Source organism: Prionailurus bengalensis, chromosome A2, assembly GCF_016509475.1.
Source record: "Prionailurus bengalensis isolate Pbe53 chromosome A2, Fcat_Pben_1.1_paternal_pri, whole genome shotgun sequence".
NCBI lineage: Eukaryota > Metazoa > Chordata > Mammalia > Carnivora > Felidae > Prionailurus > Prionailurus bengalensis.
The window spans coordinates 118729938-118755392 of record NC_057348.1 but is presented as its reverse complement, the minus strand read 5'-3'; the positions used below and the strand labels follow the sequence as shown (position 1 = coordinate 118755392).

The 25455-nt window shown below is 39.7% G+C and overlaps 1 protein-coding gene across 2 annotated transcripts in view; it reads left to right on the top strand.

The window, feature by feature from the left end:
* Positions 1-25455, top strand: part of HIBADH (3-hydroxyisobutyrate dehydrogenase) — a 116593-nt gene that overhangs the window by 77722 nt on the left and 13416 nt on the right. For both annotated transcript variants that reach the window (XM_043589158.1, XM_043589157.1), the window contains exons 5-6: positions 18489-18622; positions 20680-20756. In XM_043589158.1, coding sequence (XP_043445093.1) covers positions 18489-18622; positions 20680-20756 — 211 coding nt within the window. The remainder of the gene's footprint in view (positions 1-18488; positions 18623-20679; positions 20757-25455) is intronic.

The following is a 25455-nucleotide window of genomic DNA, read 5'->3' as shown; positions in this document are numbered from 1 at the left end:
CAAAACCACAATGAGATACCACTTTGCTCTCATTAGAATCTAGGCTATTATGGGGCACCTGGGTGGCTCAGTCAGTTAAGTGTCCAACTTAGGCTCAGGTCATGATCTTACGGCTCTTGGGTTTGAGCCCCATGTCGGGCTCTGGGCTGATAGAGCCTGGAGCCTGCTTCAAATTCTGTGTTTCCTTCTCTCTCTGCCCCTCCCCCGATCACACTCTTTCTCTCTCCTTCAGAAAGAAATAAACATTAAAAAAAAAAAGAATCTAGGCTATTATGAAAAGACAACAGAAAACAACAAGTATTGGTGAGGATGTGGAGAAACTGGAATGCTTGTGCAGTGCTCGTGGGAAGTAAAATGGTGCACCCATGTGGAAAATGGTGTGGTGGTTCATCAAAAAAACATAGAAGTACCATATGATCTAGCAGTTTTACTTCTGGGTATATACCCAAAATAATTGAAAGAAGGGACTTGAAAAGATATTTGTATACCAGTGTTAATAGCAACAAGTTTCATAGCAGCCAGAAAGTAGAAACAACTCAAATGTTCATTGATGGATGAATGGGTAAACAAAATCTGTATACATGCAATCAAAAGTTATTCAGACTTAAGATGGAGTGAAATTCTGATACATGCTATAACATGGATGAACCTTGAGGATGTTATGCTAAGTGAAATAAGCCAGACATAAAAGGATAAAATAATTGTATGATTTCTCCCCACCACCACCCACTCCCTTGGCAATCATCAGTCTGTCCTCTGTATTTATAGGTCTCATTGTGCTTTTTGTTTATTCATTTGTTTTTTAGTTCCCACATATGAATGAAATCATATGGTATTAGTCTTTCTGTGTCTGATGTATTTCACTTAGCATAATACTTTTTTGGTCCATCCCTGTTGTCCCAAGTTGTAAGATCTGGACTTTTTTTATGGCTTCATAATATTCCATATTGTGTGTGTGTGTGTGTGTGTGTGTGTGTGTGTGTGTGTGTGTGTGTGTATTTACATACACACACACACACATCTCCTTTATCCATTTGTCTATTAGTGGACACTTAGCTGCTTCCCTGTCTTGGTTATTGTAAATAATGCTGCAGTAAACGTAGAGGTGTCTATAACTTCAGATGTGTGTTTTCATTTTCTTTGGTTAAATACACAGTAGTGGAATTATTGGATCATATTGGTATTTCTTTTTTTAAACTTTTTGATGAATCTCCATATGTTTTCCACAGTGGCTACACCAATTTACATTCCTACCAACAGTGCATGAGGGTTCCTTTTTCTCCACATCCTCACCCATACTTATTTCTTATCTTTTTTATTATTTAGCCGTTCTACCAAGTGTAAGGTGATAACTCATTGTGGTTCTGATTTGCTTTTGCCTGGTGATTAGTGATGTTGAGCATCTTTTTATGTGTCTGTTGGCTGTCTGTATTTTGTCTTTGGAAAATGTCTTTTCAGGTCCTCTGCCAATTTTTAAATTGGGGTATTTGGTTTTTTGGTGTTGAGTTGTAGAAGTTCTTTATATAGAATTTTGTAAGTCATACTGTACAGATTTCTCTGATTTTCTGCACCCTCTGTTTTCATTAACAAATCAGGAAAAAAATTTTTTAACAAAATGCTGTTCGTTTTCTCCACTATTAGACTTCCTCTACTTCTCTTTTTGCTGGAAATTTCTTACTATCAATTTATTATATGGCTATTATGCAATGAACTCAGGGTCTAGGGGAAGCAAACAGGCAAACAGCTATGATAGTGATGTGATCAGTAACAGGGATACAGATAAAATGTGTATGGAGGATGCACAGAATGTGGGATGGAGATTGGAAATGACATTTGAGCCGAATTTTTTTTTTTTTTTCAACGTTTATTTATTTTTGGGACAGAGAGAGACAGAGCATGAACGGGGGAGGGGCAGAAAGAGAGGGAGACACAGAATCAGAAACAGGCTCCAGGCTCTGAGCCATCAGCCCAGAGCCTGACGCGGGGCTCGAACTCACGGACTGCGAGATCGTGACCTGGCTGAAGTCGGACGCTTAACCGACTGCGCCACCCAGGCGCCCCTGAGCCGAATTTTTGAAGAATAAGTGGATTTTTGCTAGCTAAGCAGAGCCTGAGATGGGTGCTGGAGTAGGGAGTAAATGTGGATAAGCATACCAGAAAGACACAGCATGAGTGTAGGAAAGCAAGAAAGATGAAGTTCATGTTTTGCATGCGGGGAAAAGAAGGGGTCATCTTGTTTGGCTAGAGTGCCAGGTGTTGGGTGTCAGGGGCTGAGAAATTAATCTAGAAAGGCGAGCTGAGATCAAGCTTGGAAGAACCTTGCATGCCATGCTGAAAAACTTCTAATCTTGGGGTAAGGTCGAGATCTTGAAAGATTTCAAGGAGACAGATAAGATGAATGGTTTTCATGGCCTTGGTGAGAATTGGGTTCAAGGGAGAGTGTGCAGAGAGAGGAGAACCAACCGAGGTATTGCAATATTTTAGGTGAAGGACGAGCAGAGCCACAACCAGAGCCAATAGCTGGATATGGAAAGAAAAGAAAAATTGGAGAAAAATATGTTTTGTTAAGATAGTAAATTCATGTTTTGATGCACCTTTTCTGTTCTAAGTGCATGAAAATCATAGAATATAGCAATCGAATACATAAGAAAATAAATAGGACACAGTTGTGCTCCAAGGTAAGACACCTGTCTCCATGCACCAAAACCAGAGTGGAAATATAGTACATCGAGTGATACTAAAGCCATCAGCTAGCTAAACTGTGGGTCCGGTAGTGGCTGGGAGTTCTGTTCCGGGGTAAAAAGTACTCCATGTGAGTAATGGGGGCTGGTCCCAGGCACACAGCTGGCAGACTGGGAAGCTCAAATCCCCAGCTGACCATGGCCCAGGGCTACGGTTTTTAGTAAGCTTTGAACCTAGGACACGGAAAGACATTACAGTGGTTAAGACCAAGCCCTGAACCAAGCCATCTGTTGGCTCCATGTCTGGATCTGTGGCTTCCCTAAAATCCCTTAAGAGCGGGCACCGAACCCCCGGCCACTGTAAGAACCGATCCTAAACTGGGGCCCGGGAAGCCAGAATAGACAACTGTAAAATCATATACAGGGAGAAGTGAGCACAGATGGCTAGGGTAGGGGGTAGGGAGTAAACAAAATTTCTCCATTTACAATGAGCTTGCATCCTGAAATTCTACACACATAAAAGATAGTTAAAAAATAACCCTACCTGAGGAATTATTAAATGATATACTTTAGTGAGGAGAAAGATTCAATCTAAGGAGAAAGGCAAAGAATATCAGAAATAATCATGAGCACAAAATGATTTGTAAAATAAAATTAAAAACTTTAAGTACTGACTATTTAAAAAACCTGTTTTGTGTGTTAAAAAGACAAAACGAAAACTCTGGACAATAAGATTTACAGCGTAGGGGGGAGTCTTGTGGTATCCTCTGGCTTAATGCATGTTAAGGTTCACATCATGTTTGAGAGGAGAATGGAATCCTGAAAAACTTTAGATGTTACTGGAGGAACTTATAGTTAGTGATACATGTTTAAAGTTTTTAAGGATTATCATTTAGAAGAATAGAAAAGTGATCGATAGATTCCAAAGCCCACAGGAAAATAAAAAGGAACTTAGAAAACTTTTATCAGTTCAGCAGAAGGTAAGGGAGGAGGAAAAATAAATTCAAGGGAAAATGAAAGTAAATACCAAAAATGCTAGAAATATGTCTAATCACAATAAATGTAAGCAAATTCACCTTTTTAGGAAAATTTTTAAATGTTTATTCATTTTTTGATAGAGACAGAGCAGGGGAGGGGCAGAGAGAGAGGGAGACACAGAATCTGAAGCAGGCTCCAGGCTCTTAGCTGTCTGCACAGAACCCACTGGGGGGCTCAAACCCGTGAACCATGAAATCATGACCTAAGCCGAAGTCAGACATCTTGTGGCAGTCATATTCTGGGGAACTGACCTTGAGAAATGCCGCCACGGGATTCGTAGTGTCTGTGGATAATAGTAATTACTATCTTAACTGAGATAGGAAATGCAGGAGGAAGAACCAGTTTGGGGTCTGCGTGAGGAGAGAATGGGAAGATAGAAGTTGTTGGAACATGTGGAGCTCATTAGACCGGTGTATTTTGTTTGTTTTGTCTTGGTTTGGGAGACTTTTGAGCCTAGAGACTATTACAGTGCTGCCTTGAAGTGCCTGGCCTGGTGCTGTGTGCTGTAGTAGGAGTTCAGGAAGGTGGAATGGATATATGAATTAGCTGAGATAAGTGTATTGATTTACCAATGAGTGGAATTGGAGATGAGATTTATTTTATAGGTGACGGCCCTGAGGCTCCAAGCCACTGATTTGCACAAAATAATACTGTTCGTGTCAGAACCGGAGCTTGAACTGAGGTCTACTGTGTTCACCTGTGCAGGCCATGCCTCTCTGAAGAGACCTGAATTGAGGGTGAAGTTCAGCTTGACCTCCATATGTCAGACTTGGTCTTCTTACCTCCTCGAGGCTACTTGCCTGCTTAGGGTAGAGCCTTTTTCTGATCTGCTTATATGCAAGGGGCTGCCTTTTTGTGGTTGGTCTGCCTTGAATTGTGACATTCTACAGTTCATACAAAGGCACCACCATTTCTCATGACTGTAAGGGAAAGAGGAAATTAAATAACCGTAGCCTCTTGGCCTAAATTTGGCTTTGTAATTAGGCAGACCAGCAGCCCTCACTTTGTTCCCAAGTATTATCTTGGGATTATTGCCTTCTCTTATATCTTTGAGCCATTTCACTTCGCTTTACATCCTCTCGTTTTACACTCCCACCTTTCACCCCAACCGATGCCAGGACCCTAGGCGGTGTCTCATTTTTATGAACGTTGGCATGTGTGTATGTGGCACATATAACATGTGGGGTTTTTTTTGCTACTACCATGTTTGTGGCTTAAGTTTAAATACCATTTATTATGGCTTTATCATCATTTGCTTCTTTTTTTAGCCTAAGCTTTTGGTTTAACCAATTCTTGATTGTAGGTCTTGTGCTTTGTTTAGTCTCGTGTTTTTTTTCAACTTAACTCCTAGATGATCTGTCCGCAGAATTTGTGCATCCTTCCTGCCTTTGGGGAAGCAACCTGGCCTAGTGCAGTGAGCATACTATTGGGAATTGGAGGATCTTAATTTTACCAATTTGCCTAAACTGGGTATATTTGCTTATTGTGTATGAACTGTTATTTTTTAAATGGAGGTTATAAGACTAGTATGGCTTTCCTCAATTTTCTCTAGATAACTACATTAAGGGTTCATAAAAATCATTATAATTAGGGGTGCCTGGGTGGCTCAGTTGGCTAAGTGTCCACCTTAGGCTCAGGTCATGATCTCATGGTTTGTGAGTTCAAGCCCCACGTCGGGCTCTGTGCTTACAGCACGGAGCTTGTTTGGGATTCTCTCCTTTTCTCTCTGCCCCTGCCTCAACTTGCACGCGCACATTCTCTCTCTCAAAGTAAATAAATAAACAGTAAAAAAAGTTACCATCTTAACCATTTTTAGTATACAGTTCAGTAGTATTAAGTACATTCACATTTTTTGTGCAACAATTAACGACCATCTATCTCCGGAGCTCTTTTTATCTTGCAAAACTGAAATTATGTACTCATTAGATAGCAACTCCATATTTCTCTCCCCCCCAGCCCCTGACAATCACTATTTTACTTTCTAATTTTACTTTTTTTTCTATTTCATCTTAGAGAAAGAGGGAGAGAGAGAGAGAGAGAGAGAGAGAGAGAGAGAGAGAGAGAGAATTCTAAGCAGGCTTCATGTTCCACATGGAGTCCAGTGCAAGACTTGATCTCATGACCTTGGGATCATGACCTGAGGTGAAATCAACAGTCAGATGCTCTACTGACTGAGCCACCCAGGAGCCCCAACTTTCTGTCTTTATGTGAATTTGACCATCTGGGTACCTCATATAAATGGAATCGTGCAGTATTTGTCCTTTTTTGACTGGCTTATGTCACTTAGCATGATGTCCTCAAGGTTCATCCACGTTTAGCATGTGTGAGAATGTCTTTCCTTTTTAAGGCTGAATAATACCCCATTCTATGTATACACCACATTTTGTTTACCCATTCATCCTTTGATGGACATTTGGATTGTCTCTACCTTTTGGCTGTTGTGAATATTGTGGCTATGAAAATTGGTATATAAATATCTCTTCGAGACCCTGCTTTTAGTTCTTTGGGATATATATATCCAGAAATGGAATTGCTAGACCATATGATGATTCTGTTTTTATTTTTTTGAGGAGCTACCGTACTGTTTTCCATAGAAGCTGCATCATTTTATATTCCCAGCAGCAGTGCTCAAGCATTCTAATTTCTCACATTCTCGCCAATACTTGTTATATGATTGGTTTTGCTTTAGAGTAGTCATCGTAATGGGTATGAAGTTTTCTTTGGTATTCTTACACAATAAATTCTGATTCATATATATTGAGCCTGAGTCTAGACTTGGAATGGCAAGTTGACTGTTGTCTTTGTACTTGACACACTGAACAAGTTACAGCCGTTGGCTGTTCATGTAGACAGGAGATAGGATGTATTAAAGGGTAAGGAGGGAAGGCCGTCATCTAGGATAGGGTGATGCACGTGGCTTATTTTTTATTTAAAAAACAAGGGGCAAGAAATATTCCTTTTTGCTATGATTCGTTCTCATGAAACCAGATGAAGAGTTCTCCCTGCTTATATTGTCAACATTCAGTAGTTGCCTTTATCACATACTTGGTCTCACAACACTTTGTAAGAGTTTTATTATGCAGGTTTTAGTACTTGAAGTCGACCACAAATATAATGAGTCTTTATTACTTCCTATAGGAGTGTTTTCCTACTCAATAAGGAAATAGGTCCAAACCCTGTGTAAACAGCAACATGTCCTTGATCCTTATGCAAATCTAGTTAGTTACTTTTCCTTAATGTTATGTTGTGCAGCATCAGAAATGGTTGCACCAAGATATGTAATAGCTGAGGACTTAGAAAGAATGAGAGTGGACTAAGTCCAGCTTACATTTAGAAGTGCCACTTCTTCAACGATGCCCACTCCACAGTTCGAGTCCAGATTCTCACAGGGACTCCCGCGTGGTTCCCAAAGATAATAATTCCTTGTTAGCTGAGTGGAGCTTTTTAGCTTCTCTTTAGTTTCTTGCTATCCGCAGTTTACTCCAGTTTGCCGTGAGGTTATCATCTTGCCTTTTCTTACTCCTTCTTATTCTCTACCCTCCTTCTCTCTCGGCCATCACTTCTTTTTACCTACCCCCAAAGTTGCAACAGTATATAGTCTATGCGGACAGTCAGCCCTCTGTAAATAGAGGGCAGCTGATCTTGGCGCTTGTTTTTCCTCTCAAGCAGGCTGGAGGGAGACAACCCCAGAGTCGTGGTGTGGGATGTGGCAGCCGTTGAATTACGCAGAATTTGGTTGTTGGCCTTGTTTTACTTTGTGACTGTTAATGCTGAATGCAAGGAGGGGATGGAAAATAGCAGATTCCTGTCAGAGAAAAATGTTGCAAATTACGCAACTCCTCAAGAAGGTAAAATAGAAGGACATTAAAGTTACGAGCTTATCTAACGAACGGACTTTTTTACTTGGCTTTTAGAAATGATTTTGAAAGCTGAAAGATACATTGTCTACAAAATGGAGTTTTTAAAATCACATTCTCCAAAGGCATTAAGTTAACTTTCTCCTTGGACACCAGGCATCAAGCTTTCAGAAGCCCAGAGTTTCATTGCGCTCCAACACCGTGCACCGTCTTCGTCTGGGGTGAATGTCGGGGAGCTGGTTTTTACAGCGATTTTCAAAATGAAAGCAAACCATTTTGTTCTGTTTACCCCACCCTTTAAAAACCCCACTGTTTCTGTCTGATGGCTTCCGTACTGCACTCACTGGTCCTTCTCAAGCCAGCCCAGCTCCATGCGGAACGTTCTGTTGCTCTTTCAGCATAAGCAGGTCTATTGTGATATTTATCTGAATTCAAACAAGGCTAATTAAAAGAGCTGCTGACAGTTGTTGTGATCTGACTTTGACTGCAGCTTGATGGTCATTATGGGTAAATAATGAACCAGGCCTGCAAATGTAGCAGCTGCCAACTTGGGATAGAAGAACGGCTATTGCTTCCAATTTAAGGATCTATCGACCGCTTCCCTTCTCCCTGCAGATCTTCTGCAGAAAACTAATGTTTTCTGCTGCTGTGTATTGTGGTTTCAGCTGTTTCAGATATAGCCTATAATTTCCTTCTTTAATATTTAACTTAGGACATTATTAGCTTTCAGAGTTAACAACTTTTCTATTTTGAAGAAGTTCAGCTTTGTCCTTACGCATGCTATCACTAGCTAACCAGCTGTGGTTTATTTATGTGTGTTTCATTTATATTATGCAGGAAACAGCTAGTCTTAGAAGAACAAGGTATAGCTTTATGAAGACGTTTCAAAATCCTGTGTAGATGTTTTGTTTTTGTTTTTTGTCTTTAGGAGCTAGATGCACGTCCCTTGCTTTATTTTCTTAAAGATAGACACCTGCTGCCACACCTCAGTTTTGCGTTTTGTTCACCTCACCACTGACTTCTGAAATACTTTGGTGCAAAGCTCTATCAATATGGAGAAACCTCAGTGACTTTCATTACCATGCGATATTGAATGTATCGTCACTCCATCATGAGCTTTTCCGTGTCCTGTTAGCAAGTAGGGACAGGTGCATTAAAAGTAAGAGAAAGGGCACCTTGTATTCATAGATTAATACACTTTACTGCAGATTTCCCACACTTGTAAAATATAGCTTCTGGATTTCAAAGTCACATTCTAGAATTTAACACCAGCCAGTACTTAATGACACATCTGTAGCATTTGTTCACCTGCCACGGAAAAGGCTATCTGCATTATGTAAAGCACGAGGACACGGTGGCGCTTTGTGCATAATGCAGCAGAGCTTCGAGATCTTGCTGGGAGGAAATGATCCCAAACATGCCCCTGAAAGACAAGTCTTACTTTGAAAAATAATGATGAAAAATTGCTTATTTCTCCCATGTATTTGTGTCTGTGTTTATTTCAGGAAAAACTAACTAAACTTTGTTTATCTGACTCTAGAATAGTGTTGAGAGTGTTTTTGCTTTTCTGTTTCCAGCATGGATGATGCCAGAAATAGTGTTAACAAGGGGTTATGTTATGCTGGCTTATGTTAAACCAGATCACCCCCTAACATGTGCAGAGCCATTCATCTGTGTCACCAAAACCCAAGAGAACATCTGACATGGACTCTGAAACAGAAACAGTGATCACTTACAAATCAAACATGGCACGCTCTAAACTGATTGTGCACGGCAATCTTTTCTAGAAAGGACAACTAATTGAACATGATAAAGTGTAAAGTTAATTAACACCCTTAAATTTGTTGATTACTTTCACGGGATTATATTGTTCGTTGAGTAGCAGCTTTCTGTCCCAGCTGTCGCCTTTTTCAGCGAATGTCGCTGGTAAACAATAGAGACACCATAACAAGTCGTAAATGGTCCCTGTGACAGCAGCCCCTTGTGAGGCTGCATCTGTAGAAAATGATTAGAACAATTGCATTTTAAAGACGGCTCACATTGCAGCCCAAGTCCCATTGGTCCTCTTCTTGATCTCTTTTGATGGCAGACTGGTTAAAACATTTAAGTTCTTTTGAGTAAATTAAGTGATTTACTACGTTTTGCTATATATCAATGAGAGCGCCTTGGTGGCAGGATTTTTGCAGTATCATAAACAAATATAATTTGAATGTACTTTTTTAGATTTCTTCCCTCTCTAGATTTGACGGCCTCTTTCTGGTAGTTCTAGAATTGAAAATGATCTCCTTATTTGTGACTTGTAAATGGTTATTCTAAGTTATCAGCACTTGAGTAATGGACTTTCTATCATAATCCTTGGTTCAGCTTCTCAGTAAGGCTAAATTCCAAATTTCACTTCTTTGCTGTTTAGGCCAAAGACCTCGCGGTATTCAAGCTGAGTAGATTTACTTGTTGTTATATTTAAAATTTTTATAGCATTTGTGTGATAACCGTGTAAAATACCTTTCCAAAGTATTCTTCCATTTGAGCTTCAAGGTAAGTGTGGCAGGTGGTTTTATCAGCAATTTCAGATGGAGGAACCAAGATTGAGAGGTGTTCTAACTTCTCCAAGTGGGGCAGCCTTCAATTGTGACCTCGCTCCAGGTCTCTTAACTCAGAATACATGTTCTTCAGTTTTTTTGTGCCTTCCTAATAATGTCTGTATGCATGTACCCTTATTATGCTTCTGCACGTTTGTGCAGCAGTAAGTGAACGTACCATTGCCACATGTGGAGAACGGTTCTCCAAAGTTGAGCTTTTTTGATAAGCTAGAGAACATTGTCTTACTTAGTCTTAATTAGTATTCTCGGTTATTTTAGTAGCCATTGATTTCTTCTCTGCCTACCTCCTAAACAGACAATGAACATTTATCACACATGTGATATATGCTGGGTGCTAAGATTCAAACAGCGCTTGCCCATGAGAATCCTTACAAGACATACCAGAAAAATCACTGATGAGAGTAGTCTACATGCTTTTTTACAAACATCACTAGAAATGTTATAAAAAAAAATAGAGAAAGGGGATTATGGTCATGCATTGCTTCTTAGAGTGCACATGAGTTGAGTCTTGAAAGATAAACAGGAGTTAGCCAGGCAAAGGGAGGCAAGGGAATCTCATACAAGGGAGTCACCTAGGAAAGATGTGGATGCATAAAAGGAAAAAATCATTGCACATGCCAGCTACTGTAAATAGTTCAGTATGCATAGCATGATGGTTTTTGTTGCGGGGAGTAGATAGGAAACCAGAGAAGAGTCCAGTTAGAGTCCATTGACAAGAGAAGTAAAACTTCAAAAAATCAGAAACCATTTAAGGACAAAAAAGAGAAAGTTCATTGCTTCCCAGGACTCAGGACAGATACAGTGAGTTATGTAGTTCTTTTTGGTGAACATGAACATGCGAATATTTCAGAAAGAAGAACTTTTACTTAGCAGAAAACAACAGTGAGGCGCTATGTAGAAATGCTGAGTGATAGTGAATAATGTCTTCAGCTGCTGGTTATGTTCATGTTGATGCATAATTTGAAACTTAAGCCTGTTTTGGTTCTCATAACAAAACTGCCAGACATTGGGACACAGGTAAACGTAAATATTAGGCTGAGGTGATTATTGTTAATGAGCTCTGTTGCAGGTGGGCTAAGATTAGAAAGAGATATAAAACAAGAATTGAATTCCTTTGAAAAAATTACCACCTCTTTTGTTGTGAAAATGTGACGAACATCGTCTATTGTTTCACTTACTGTCTCCTGATTGAAGTTCCAAATGTGAATTTTTTAAAACACGTAACTTGATGAGGCTCCTTTATTCCTCTCCCAAATAGTGTTTGCCAAGACCTCGAAGAAACTCAGACCCATATTTGAAATTTATTGTGAAATCTTATGGTTTCATTTTTGTATTCTTAATTCTGATTCTCAGTTTTCTGATTGTTTTCTTCTAATAAGCAAACTCACATTGGTTGTGAAGAGAGATAGGCTTTTATGTGTGTGTATTTAATTAGATAGTAGGCAGAACTCAGTGTCCGTGTATAAAACATACAAAATTATTTGCTCAGCTCATGTTTTTTTGTTGTTTTTTTTAAAATTTTTTTTTAACGTTTATTTATTTTTGAGACAGAGAGAGACAGAGCATGAATGGGGGAGGGGCAGGGAGAGAGGGAGACACAGAATCGGAAGCAGGCTCCAGGCTCTGAGCCATCAGCCCAGAGCCTGACTCGGGGCTCGAACTCACGGACCGCAAGATCGTGACCTGAGCTGAAGTCGGACGCTTAACCGGCTGAGCCACCCAGGCGCCCCGCTCAGCTCATGTTTTAAACTGCTCTGTTTGATTTGCAAACAGATTCAGGATACCTGTATTCTTATCAAAGCTTTCAAAGCCTACCCACAGTTGATGGCAAGACCGTTACTCTTTGAGAACAATTTGTTTCTTTTTCCACCCTTTCTCTTTCTGAGAACTCATTATTCTTTCAATGACAGAGGTCAAAAAATGGAAGAAAAGAGGGAATCAGGATTTGGTGGCGATTGTCCTCATCCATGACACTTGGTATATGATGCTACCTTTTGGCATTTATTTCTGAGTATATGTCCCTTTTCCCAAATTATGGTTTCGACCTTTTGAGGGCAAAGACGGTGTTTCATACCTACTGTGACCTTATATTCTGGACTTTCTGGAATAGTTGTATTTCAGATATTCTCCTAAGCCCATGGGATCGAGGAAATTGTTAAAGGCACCGAACAGTTAACTGCTGATGATACTTTTCTTCTTTGCACCTCCACGTGCCTATGTGTAGACCTCTCCTGTAGTATGCATCTGTCTTTTACTATTTATAATTGTTTGCCTTCTCTCTTCTCCCATCTCCATATACACGTACACACTCACCTCCACCACCACAAACACTAGGTTTCAAACTCCTTGAGGACAAGGATTGTTTCCTCTTATTCCCCAGGGTTTCCTCTTGTTCCCCACAGACAAATGGGTCTCCAGTGGTCAGATTTTTTTATGTCAACCATAAGTAGGAGTGGAAGGAAAGAAAGCAGATAGTTTCGATAATGGAGACTTCCTGTGATGCCTTTGAGAGAGAGAAAAAGAGAGGCTGACTTTGAGACTTTGATTAGATTTAAAGTGTTTCTCCGCTCTAAGGTTGATCGAAATTAAAACAGTTTCCAAGAGAAGTGGTAGACGCCTGTCCCTTTAAAAACAGGGTGGTCCGGGCACCTATTTTGAATGGTTTGGGCCTTTGCCTTTTCATCTGTACAGATGAGTTCAGTCTTTCTGATTCTGGAGTCATGGGAAAAAAGCACGAGGGGCATCATCACAGGAAAGAGGCATCATCACAGGAAAGTGTCAGATAAAAGCATTAAAGACAACCACAAATATGTAGGCTTATTAGATTTAATTAATGTGGTTACACGAGAAAACTCATTTTCTAATTCGGAACCATTCATATAGCGTATAAAATGACACGTGCCTTGGTTTTATGCATTAACATGATAAATGTGGTGGGAGGGTAGATATTTTGTGAACTTGGCAAGTTCAAATGATGGAATTTCAAAAGCTTAAAAGCAATTCAGTGATAATTTTATCTCATCATCTCCCTTTCTAGATGAAACAACTTAGGAGCATTTAATGACTTGCTAGAATGGCAGCTGCTTGGTCTGTAGTCGCTAGCCTCTTCTGTGTCTCTGGGAGAACAGTTACCACCCAGTACTGCGCTCAGTTGTTTCCTTGCTCTCCCCTCTGTCATTGCCTCCTCCTGTCTCTCTTTTTGAACAAATGCTCTGTTTGGTGATGGACCAGACACCGTGCATATGGGGTGAATAAGCCAGTAGAGCTACTGCCCTCATGGAGCCAATGTTCATGTGGGGAATATGGACCAAAACCAGATAAATAGAAGAGTTAAAATAAATAGGTGGTAATAAATAGTGTGAATGAAATTAAAGCAGAAAAGGGGATCGAGAATGGTGGGGTGCCTTTTTCGATTGTCAGATTAAGTGGTCAGGTAAGGCCTCTCTGAAGAGGTAAATTTTGAGAAAAAAATCTGGATGCGGTGAAGGGAACAAGTGATGAATATCTAGGGGAAGAGCATTTTAGGCAAAGTGCATGTCTTTGAGATGGGAGTGTATTTGACTTGTTTCAGGAACAGTAGGAGTTCAGGATGGTGGGAAAGCACTGAGCGATGTAGACAATGGTATGAGATGAGATGGGAGAGGTGGCCAAGGGCTGCATCCTAGAGGGCCTTGTAGGGCTTTGTAGGACTTTGAATTTTATACCGAGAGTGATGGGAAGCATTAGGAGGCTTGAGAGTAGGAAAGAAACGTGAACTAGACTTATGTTTTAAAAGGTTCCCTTGGGGGCACCTGGGTGGCTCAGTTGGTTAAGCATCCAGCTCTGGATTTCGGCTCAGGTCATGATCTCACAGTTCGTGAGATCGATCCTTGCATCAGATTGTGTGCTGACAGCACGGGGCCTGCTTGGGATTCTCTCTCTCCCTCTCTGTCTCTCTGCCCCTTGCCCACTTGCATGCGCACGCACTGTTTCTCTCTCTCAAAATAAATAAACATTAAAAAAAAATGGTTCCCTCTGGCTGCCCTATGGAGGGTAGACTATGGAGGCAAGAGCCGAAGGGAGAGCAAGTGGGAAGCTGTTGCAGTAATCCAGGTGAGACATGATGATGGCTCAGTCTAGGGTGGCGGTGATGGGTGAGGAGACAAGTGGCTGGATCACCCAGTGATGGGTGTAAATTCTTAGGAGCAAGGCACATACACTCATGTGTATGCATACACTCATGTGTAATTCTAGGACTTATCACAGGACCTGATTCTTTTTTTTTTTAATTTTTTTTTTTTAACGTTTATTTCTTTTTGAGACAGAGAGAGACAGAACGTGAATGGGGGGAGGGTCAGAGAGAGAGGGAGACACAGAATCGGAAGCAGGCTCCAGGCTCCGAGCTGTCAGCACAGAGCCCGACGCGGGGCTCGAACTCGTGAACCACAAGATCATGACCTGAGCTGAAGTCGGACACTTAACCGACTGAGCCACCCAGGCGCCCCAGGACCTGATTCTTAATAGGTTCTCAGTTTTGTTGAACGAGTGAAACAAATGCGGCATTTTTGTCACCTTCCCATATACCCTGCTGCCGCTGAAAGGTTTTACTAGAGGTCTGCGCTGTAATTTTAACATCACTGTCCGTGGACCACTTTAGTACTTCCTAACCTGGGCCAGCCTCCTTCCAGTGTTCATAGGTGTTGTCCAAACCCACTCATGTTTAGCCAGAGAGGCTAAAATTCTCCTAGAGAAGACAGCGACTAAGACGACCAGATAGGAAAGGACTTGAGGTATCGTGTAGGTAAAGATAAAACTCCCACTCCACAAACCCATGGCATAAAGTAGTGAGGCCTGACATTCAAGTAGCATGCCGTATTTTACAGCATGTATGTGTTCATATATTCACAGCCACTCTGTGAAGAAGTTATTAATGCTTTTCCCACGTTATATGCTGAGAATCACACAGTCAGTGAATGGTACATCCCCTAAACCACATATTCCATCTCCAGATTTTTACTCTTTCTATGAACTTGCGAATTACTCTTTCTATGAATTTGTATGAATTTCTTATGAATTTATTTATCAAACAGCCATCTATTGAATGTATCATGCACTGTGGTAGATAATGGGAATGCTGACAGAAACAAGACCTCAGTGCTGATCTTGTGGGAGCTTGTAGTGTAATGGAGGCATCAGGTAAGAAAATCAAACGTTGTAATAAGGTGTTATAAATGCTGTAATAGAATTAAGCACAGGATATGTTTTGATTTCGTATACATAATTAGTAAAATGTAGGGTTAAAATAAATCCCTCTCCCAGTATTCTAGAAACTGCCTGAGTGTGTGTTCTAGGTTTTTCCTATTCGGGGAAGTGGATTTGAATTAAAATGGCATGGCACTGTAATAAATTTATTGTTTATTATTGATAGACCTCAAATGCTGTACAATGTCTTCTGAAATCTGTAGGATGTCTTACATCCTTTAGAGTTCCACCTTCCTAGATATTATTTCCTAAGCTTAAAATGGTTACGTTTATTTTAGGATTACTTAGGTCTTAATTTTTTGCCTTCACGATGGGACTAGGCTTCATAGTGTCACACGCTTAACGGAATATGTAAGGAAAGACAGGGTTTGGTCCCAAGGAATGCCAAAGCTTTAGAATTGCCCAGGTTAGACCCTTACATTGGCATGTAGGTTATGCAAAAGTCCTAACAATTATGCCACCACAATGAGATGAGAGCAGAAATACCACAGACATCTGAGTTAGAAGATGAATTATTCTTTTGTGTGTGTGATCTTCTCGTGCTTAAGTAACTTATTTCTTCTTTTTGAAATATGTGTTTGAACAAGTGAGAAAGTACACCTGTCAAAAGATTAACCAGCTGAGAACCATTGTCAGCATTAATTTTCCTTTAATAAATGACTCTCTGAAGCTATTTAGCAATCCGTAATCTAGATACAAAGCTATTGACCTATGATGGATAGTGCTGGATTTGTTTGTAAGCTTTGACTTAAATCGTCTACTTAATTTTCCTAGGTCAGATCAACAGGATTAGGAATCAAGATGGTTATGTGGTTTGAATAAAAATGGCTATAGAAATTGAGCAAAATAATTGTAAAAGAGTAATGATCTACCACCTTGGTGAAGTAAATTAGAAACTAACAAAGTGACAATCACTTAAACTTCAACATTATCAGAATGTTCAAAGGACACAGACTGGCTAATTAAAAGCATTTGTTATAATTGGGTTTTTGTACATAATCATTTCCGAAGTGTGTCTGAAAATACTGTGAAACAATGTAATTTAACCTTATGTGTGAGTATCCTCGGCTTTCCTAACATGTGGGCACTTCCTCTTCCACAGTTATTTGGCTAACATAATGCTGACCTCTTTCGCTTTTGATAATTAGTTAAAATAGCATAAACTGTAATAGAAAGGCTGCTTGATCTGGCAATAGCAAAATATTCACAATTTCAGTGAAAGAGGAATCTCTTCACTTGGGGTTTTTATATATAAAAACGGTGTATTTCATTGACTAAATTAAACTAAAAAGTAGACCATTATTTGTAGTTATCGATTCTAATGGCCAGATTTGATAAATAGACAATGATGGTTTCTTTATTCCTAGCCACACTGTAAAATCAAGTGTAAAGGCAAAAACTGTACTAGCTTTCTTCCACACACTTTCCTGGTTTTGGCCAATAAAACCCAACTTGAAAATTATGAATTAAAATTTTTTTAATACTAAAAGCAGCAATAATACTCTTGGTTTTCTTTTATAGCTGATAAAACGTTAGATGAATGAAGCTTCCCCTCCTTTTTTTTAGGGACAAGTCTAGGGCATGTTTTGTGTGCTAACCAATCATTTCAATCAATGACCATGCATCAGACCTTTCTTTCTTTTTTTTTTTTTTTTAATTTTTTTTTCAACGTTTATTTATTTTTTGGGGGACAGAGAGAGACAGAGCATGAATGGGGGAAGGGCAGAGAGAGAGGGAGACACAGAATCGGAAACAGGCTCCAGGCTCTGAGCCATCAGCCCAGAGCCTGAAGTGGGGCTCGAACTCACGGAACGCGAGATCGTGACCTGGCTGAAGTTGGACGCTTTACCGACTGCGCCACCCAGGCGCCCCAACATCAGACCTTTCTAAAGAGCTAGGAAGGAGTAGCCCAGCCACAGCTCATTTCTTCTCCCTGCTCATATCACTAGGAATGAATTGCCCAAACGGTGTATAGGAGGAGGGAAAAGAAAAATCAAATAATACTGGAAAGTGCACATCAGAATTACCGGTCTAAATAAGCGACTGTTTTAACTTAAAAAAAGACTCTTACCATCTGAAATGCCTACTTGTGTGCGGGAGAAAGAGCCAGGTCTTCCTCTTTGTAGATCTCATCGGTAGATAGCATGTGGGGAGCAAGCAAATGGACTAAAGACACCCAAATCCCCAGAATAGCAGATCCCTCTGGCTCTTGTGCTGGTCAGGGCACAAGGGCCTTTTTCATATACTTTCTATTGCTTGAATAGGTTTCTTAGAATAAAAGATACATGAGAAGGACAGATTCCATATGTTTTCACTCCTATGTGGATCCTGAGAAACTTAACAGAAAACCGTGGGTGAGGGGAAGAAAAAAAATGGTTAGAGAGGGAGGGAGCCAAAACATAAGAGACTCCTAAAAACTGAGAACAAACTGAGAGTTTATGGGGGGTGGGAGGGTGGGGTGGGTGGGTGCTGGGTATTGAGGAGGGCACCTGTTGGGATGAGCACTGGGTGTTGTATGGAAACCAATTTGACAATAAATTTCATAATAAAAAAAAAAGAAAAAGAAAAATAATTATAAAAAAAGAATAAAAGATGCATGTGAATAATAAAATGCACATTTCAAATTACAATATGTCTCGTGCTATGATTATGCCAGATACTTGAGATGAATTGAGAATAAGAGTTTGAATCTGTGTGTTCTTTTGGGTTATTATTAAACTCCACAATACTTGATTTTTAAAATATTCCAGGAGAGGGGCTAGCTCGGCCAGTAGAACATGCAACTCATGATCTCAGGGTCATGAGTCAAAGCCCCACATTCGGTGTAGAGCTTACTTAAAAAAAAAAATGTGTATATGTATATGATAACACACACACACACACACACACACACGCACGCACACACACATTCCAGGAGAGATTTAGGGCATCTTATATACGCCTGACATAAATACAGTTTGGAGGCAAGGTGTTTTCATTTGTTTTGGGGCTTTTCTCTAGTTTTACTATCTACCTAAACACTTGAAGAAATGTCTCCTTTTGTTCTGTCCCTTTACCCCCAACCTATTCAGGTGTGGGAGCTGCTCGGTCTAGGAACCTCACATTTATGGTGGGAGGAGTCGAAGATGAATTTGCTGCTGCCCAGGAGTTGCTGGGGTGCATGGGCTCCAATGTGGTGTATTGTGGAGCTGTTGGGACCGGGCAGGTAACATTTTCACATTAATGACCCTGACTTGATGATATAAAATTGGCTAAGGTTCATTTGTCTTTCCTGACCATACTATTATTCCAACCCCACTCTGTTCAATCTGTGGATTCTTTGTTTGCTCAGATTTTCTCAAATTAATTTGGGATAAATTAGTTTTCCATCATTCCTGCTGGAATTAAGCAGACATCAACCAATTAACTTATTAAAAAAGATACTGAAAATTTCATCATTCACATTCTGATATATCATCCTACTGACCACAGAAATCATCCTTAAAAGTGCTTCCATAGGAAGTGCTCATGGTGTCTCAGTTGCTGTTTTCCTCCATCTAATTATGTACTGCAGCTCTGTTTGTAATATAGTCAGGAAGAAGTAATCTGTGCACTTTTATCTTTTTCTTGAAAAACGAATCATTTTCGGGGCACCTGGGTGGCTCAGTGGGTTAAGTGTCTGACTTTGGCTCAGGTCACGATCTCACGGTCTGTGGGTTCCAGCCCTGTGTCGGGCTCTGTGCTGACAGCTCAGAGCCTGGAGCCTGCTTCCGATTCTGTGTCTCCCTCTCTCTCTGCCCCTCCCCTGCTCCTGCTCTGTCTCTCTCTGTCTCTCAACACTGAATAAACGTTAATTTTTTTTTTTAAAGAAAAGCAAATATTTTCATTTAGAAATATATCAGTTCTCTAATCAGAGAGAGGTGAATGGCAACCCTGAACTCAGAAATCAAACTAGTTATCCCCCTATCACCACCACCACACGCATTCTCCCTCAATCTCCCCTCCTCTTAATGCTTGGTCCTGGTCGCTGGCACCCTCTTTATCTTATTCGAGACTTTGGTATTGTCTCAGATATACCTATTGTCTCCATTCTCTTATCCAGTCTCCAGGTTCTACTGATTTTTGCTTCACTGTCTCTCCTTGTTGGCAGTCTTGTCCATCCCTCACATTACCTGATCCATTCTTCTCCGCTTGTCTCCTACCTTGCGTACTGCTAGAAAGCCTGGATGCCAGGTTTACCACTCTGCCAACACTGTAACCAAAACCAACTCCATCAAGATATTTGCATCATCATACACTTCCCAACTCTGAAACTTGGAAGAGATGCCTGTTTCCGGCCGTGTCAAATTTTACCTCTCCACCCTAGCTTTCATAGCTCCTACCCCAGTCTTAACTACCACATTTCTTACCATTCCTTAAAACATAGGCGCATGAGTCAGTTTTCTTACTGTTCTCCCATGCTTTGATATATTTAATCCCTCTTACATATTTACCTTTTCCTATGCTCTCCTTTCTCCTCTTGCCTATTTAAATTCCTGCCTGGCCTTCCAAGAGGTGGTTTCAGGTTCTACTTCCTCTCCCCAGTGATCTTGTTTCTCTCAATTCTCACTGTCTCTGTCTTAGGGCCGTACAGTTTTCCACTTAATTGTTTTTGTTTATTTGTTGCGTTTATCTTCAGTGTGTTACTCCATTGCCCCAGTTAGAATGTAAGCACCATTCTATAAGGAGCAGGCGTGTTAGAGATGTTATGTACAACATGATGACTGGAGCCAACACTGCCATATGATGTATATGAAAGCTGTTAAGAGAGCAAATCCTAAGAATTCTCATCACAAGGAAAAAACGTATATATTTTGGTATCTATATGAAATGATGGATTTTAACTAAACTTACAATAATTATTGCATGATATGTGTAAGTCAGATCATTGTGCTCTACGGCCTAAAGTTATACAGTGCTGTAGGTCAAATATACCTCAGTGAAACTGGGGGGGAAAAAGCAGTCATGCCACACAGGTCAGTATTCCCTATAGACTGTGCCCACAGGAGGAGCTCAGGCACCACTGTAGGTTTCTTACCCAATGGAAGAGACTCCCCAGTCTGCTCCCAGATAGCCTGGCAGACTCAGGAGGAGGCATGCAGCACCATGTTCCTTTCCCCATTTGAGAGAATCAGTAGTTACACACTCTTCTAGAAAGAAGCCTGTGGGGTGGGTGAAGAACAACTTCCCGTGAGTTACAGCTTGAAAATAAAGATATTTAATATGTACTCCATTTATTTTCAGGCTGCAAAGATCTGCAACAACATGCTGTTAGCCATTAGTATGATTGGGACTGCTGAAGCTATGAATCTTGGAATCAGGTTTGTCGAATATATATTTTCATGTACTAACAATTTTTATGAGCTTTTCTATTTGATTTTCTGATGTTGAAAAAAAAAAAAGGGTCCGTGAGAGATGAACGAGTTGATCTAGGAACATTTTGAAAGTACTTCATTATTGAACTTTAATAGACTTTGCTTATTTGACGACCACTGGGCCCTGGAGAGCATGAATATTCTTTGCCATAGCCATAAAATGTGTTGTGCTGTATATTCGAAGTTGCATTATCCTTTTTATATGGGAGCTCCATTTCTTCTGTTGTATTGAAATGCAAGAAACACTTTTACTGTAAAATTTAAACATACTTTGGCAGTGTAGGACAAATTTTTGTAAAACGCCGTTTTAATGTATGGCGAATTCAAGTGTTCTGCTACCACATGACTGGTTTTATGTATCTGTTCACTGCAAGGGCTCTTGGTTGTTTAGTCTTGGGATAAACTGGATGGCATTCATAAAGCTGCAACTCATGTACATAACTCTTTCATTTTAACTGGCTTGTGGTTTTGTTACTTTACATTAAGGATATGTCTTTCCATTAAAATAAAATGCATCCATCCTCTGCTGAAAGTGATGCAGGAATTTTGTTTCTCCTATGATAAGGATCATCTTTTAGAATGCTTAAGGTTAATGTCTTAAGTTTAGCCTTTAATCTTTTGGGTTAGGAATGTTACATATGATTAATCACCTAATTAATTGTTTGAATGTTCGGTATTTCATGAATATAATAAATAGACATTTCTTACTTTAGAAAATGCTCAATTAGCAAGATGCTTTATTCAGGTGTTTTCTTCACATTTCCCCAAACTGCTTACCAGGGATATCACAAATCAGAGTAGTGTTTCATCTCACAGCTTTTGATAACAGCAATAAAAGAGCCAAAGTGCTTGAGATATTTTTTAAAACACAGTAATGGATTCACATTTCCTCTTAATTACCATATCAAGATGCTGTTGTTTATTGAATTGCCCTTGTCTCAGATGTTAAACTATCTTGACCTATTAAGTTGTCATGTTGTAATTGAGATAAAAGAGGAATTTGCTTTGCATCAGTGCTAATTGGTTTATCAATATCCTGTACCATTTACATTTTAAAATTGAATGTCTGTAAGATGCTAAGGCATATCTGTACAAAGCCTTAATAAAACCGGTAGTATACAGGGAGCTGTTCAGAGTGGTATGTCTGTACTGTAGCCAGTTTTAGGCTATGGGTCACTTAATCATAAATGAAAAACGTGTTACTAGTGACTCGTTTTCATGTCCATCCTCTAGACTAATTTCACGGAAGAGGAAGATGTAAATTTCTGGAGCCAAAATTGCATACAAAATTAATTGGTGTTGACAATAGGATTGGAGCATTAGTGTGCATATGCATCTTTAGAATTTTATCTCCATTCTTCTGGATATAAATGAATAATAATAAAAACAAAAAAGCAAAAGCCTAGATAATCTAGGCTATGTTCTACTGAAATTTCCCTCTTCATCTTTACTAGTTTGTTTTATATCCTGCTTCTTACGCTGAGCATCAGTGGTTTGAGATATTCCTTAGGCCTAGCGATGTATCCTCTGGCCTTCCTCAGCTAATTTTCCTAGCAAACCTCCTACCAGATGATCATTTGCTATTCTAAAATGAACTTTTTGTGTGGTTAGTGCTGATAGAAGTCTAACTCCAAACACCAGCTAATAAAGAATAGTATGAAAGTCACTTGAATCAAGTGAATGGAATAAAATATATACAATGAAATACGTACATGGACTACTACAGAGAGTTTGTGATCAAAGAGAAGATGAAAAGTGATAGAATTCCAAATAGAAATGTTAAGAGGAAAAGCAATAACTTCCCTTATTATTGGTCTTGATCCACTATGATAAAAATAATGTTTAGAAAGATGAAACTTTAAATGTTTAATTTTTCTGAAACTCTACATACATATATTGCTATCACATATATAATATTTGCATATATCATATATGAAAAATGAACACAGGGTAGGAACTCCCTAATTTTACTTAACTGGTAATAATTTACAACTTTCTGGTGCTTCAGATTATACTAATGAATTGCTTATTTTCATAACATTAGGATTTTATTAGTTTATCTTGACAAAGATTCTCAGTGGCTTGAAAGTCCTAAAAATGATTGCCTCTGCTATTGTCTTTTCTCCATGGTTTACAGACATGGTTTAAAGTGACAGGATTGTTCTCTAATAGAGTATAGAGAGCGACCACGATTTATTGAGCTTTGCAAGGTGAAAGAGAAAATTGGCATCAGCAAGCATAAATTCCCAAGTAGTAAATTCCCACAAAGTAGTACAGCATCAAAGTGGCTCAGCCACATTTATATTCTGTTCACTCTGAAGTGAATTTTTTTTAAAGCATTAATGTCAACATTTACAAATTGAGTCACCTATTCCTATGAAGTGATCATTTCTGATTAATTTCATTCTCATAAGTCAGTGTTTTTTCTAGAACAGTGTTTCCCATTTTTTTTTAAAAATGGAAGAATAAAATCCTACAGTTTAGAACTCTTATTGACCCTATGCTCTTTTACAGTCAAGATGGATATGAGGGAAATTTTAAACGCTACAAAAAAAAAGTAAAGCATAAAGAATATGGGTATACAACATATTTTTGAAATTCTTTTTTTATCAGACCTTTGTACCTTCTAATTGGGTTCTAATTAGGACTCGGAACATAGTTTTATTGGCACCGAAGGTGTCCTGCTTCCATTAGAGACGTTTTGCTCCCGTGTGTCACAAAGGAACGGTGCTGATAGTGGAAGCTTTGTTGTTTAGTTTTCATAAAATTTTGCTCCACTGGGAATTGTCTTGTCTTCTTTTTCAGTACTGGTGGTTGTAACAGGTCATTTGCATCACCAGTCAGCACCTAGGCCCCTAGCAATGACCGTCTTGTCTTCTTCCACCTTAAAAGAAACTTCGGACAGTTGAACTTTTCTGGCAGGCTGTTCAAGATGAGAACTTTCCCACAAGTGTCATTTTAGTTTCTTGGCTACTGCCCTGAGACGGTGGTGCGTTTTCATTTAGGTGATGACTTGAGTCCCCTTAGCTGTAAACCTAATACATATGCAATAGATGTAAACTTAATACATATGGAATAGATGATGTAAACCCTGATACATATGCGATAGATAACAAGTGGCAGAAGGTTTGTAATAAAAATTTGACCACATTTCTTTTTTTTTTTTTTTGAGTTTATTTATTTATTTCGAGAGAAAGAGAGCACACACATGTGTGTCAGGGAGAAGGACAGAGAGGAAAGAGAGAATTCCACGCAGGCTCCGTGCTGTCAGTCCAGAGCCCAGTGCGGGGTTCGAACCCACAAACCACGAGATCGTGACCTGAGCCAAAATCAAGAGCCGGATGCTTACCCAGGCGCCCTGACCAAATTTCTTACTAGATTGGTAAAGCACTGTCATTCTGGCTTATTGACTGTTAAGTTGCCCACCCACGTGATCCAGTGAGACTCAGCGTGGTGGGAGTTTGGTGTCGTAGCTCTGCCATAGACTTCAGTTTTTCTCGTTTATAACATGACAAAAATAATAGTATCTGTCCACAGAGTTTTTTGTGAAAACGAAATGAGTTAATCTGTGTAAATCTTTTAAAACAGTTCCCGGCACATTGTACAGGCTCAGCGTGGTAGTTATTGATGGTGGCGGTGGTTAGTATTTGAATTGAATTGTAACGTTAAAAGTGGTTTCTTTATAACACTTCTCACCAGCTGGCGTGTGTATGTATGTGTTTGTCTATTGCCTGTCTCCCCAACTAGAACGCAAGCTCCCTGAAGGGGATTGGCTTTGTCTGCTCATTGCTGTGTCTTAAGAACATACCTAGCACATAGTAGGCGCTCAGTGAAGACTTGTCAAATGGATAAAGGGGCGAGAAGGGGGAGGGAGGCACTTCTCCTGCCTCAGGTAAAAGTTAACGTACGTGTGTGTGTGTGTGTGTGTGTGTGTGTGTGTGTGTCTTAACTGGCTCATTCCTGGATGGCAGGCACAGCCTTTTCTTAGATTTTTACTATGTCTCCTTGGCTCCAGGCACAGCACCTGCGCGTGGCAAATCTGTTAAACATTGATGAATAAGTGGACGGTCTGTTAAAACTGACATAGTCTTAGGGTACCTGGGTGGCTCAGTCAGTTAAGCATCCAGCTCTTGATCCCGGCTCACGAACGGGTTCGTGAGTTCAAGCCCCACGTTGGGCTCTGCGCTGGCAGTGTGGGGTCTGCTTGGGATTCTTTCTCTCCCTCTTTCTGCTCCTCCCCTGCTCGTGCGCACACTCTCTCTCAAAAATAAATAAACTTGAAAAAAACTGACATAGTCTTAGGTATTTGATTTTCACATCCTGTGATACAAACATCTCAGTTTAGTGACATAATCTGCTTTGTTCTTACGTAAAAAAAGACAGTATAGATACTTCTATAGAATATAAAGTGAAAAAACTTTTTTGGCCCTTAACAGCCTTGGTTACAGTGAAGGCAAACATTTGGATTCTGTTTAATTTTTTTCACGGTGTATGCATCATTTTTACTTCTCTCAAAAGTTCATTTAAAATTCTTGTGTTTTAAAGGTGAGTAGATTTGACACAGTGACGTTTATTTGAGTTGCATTATATATGCGGTCGGAGCAATGAATTCATTCTCTGTTTATATCAGAGAACATTCCAGCAA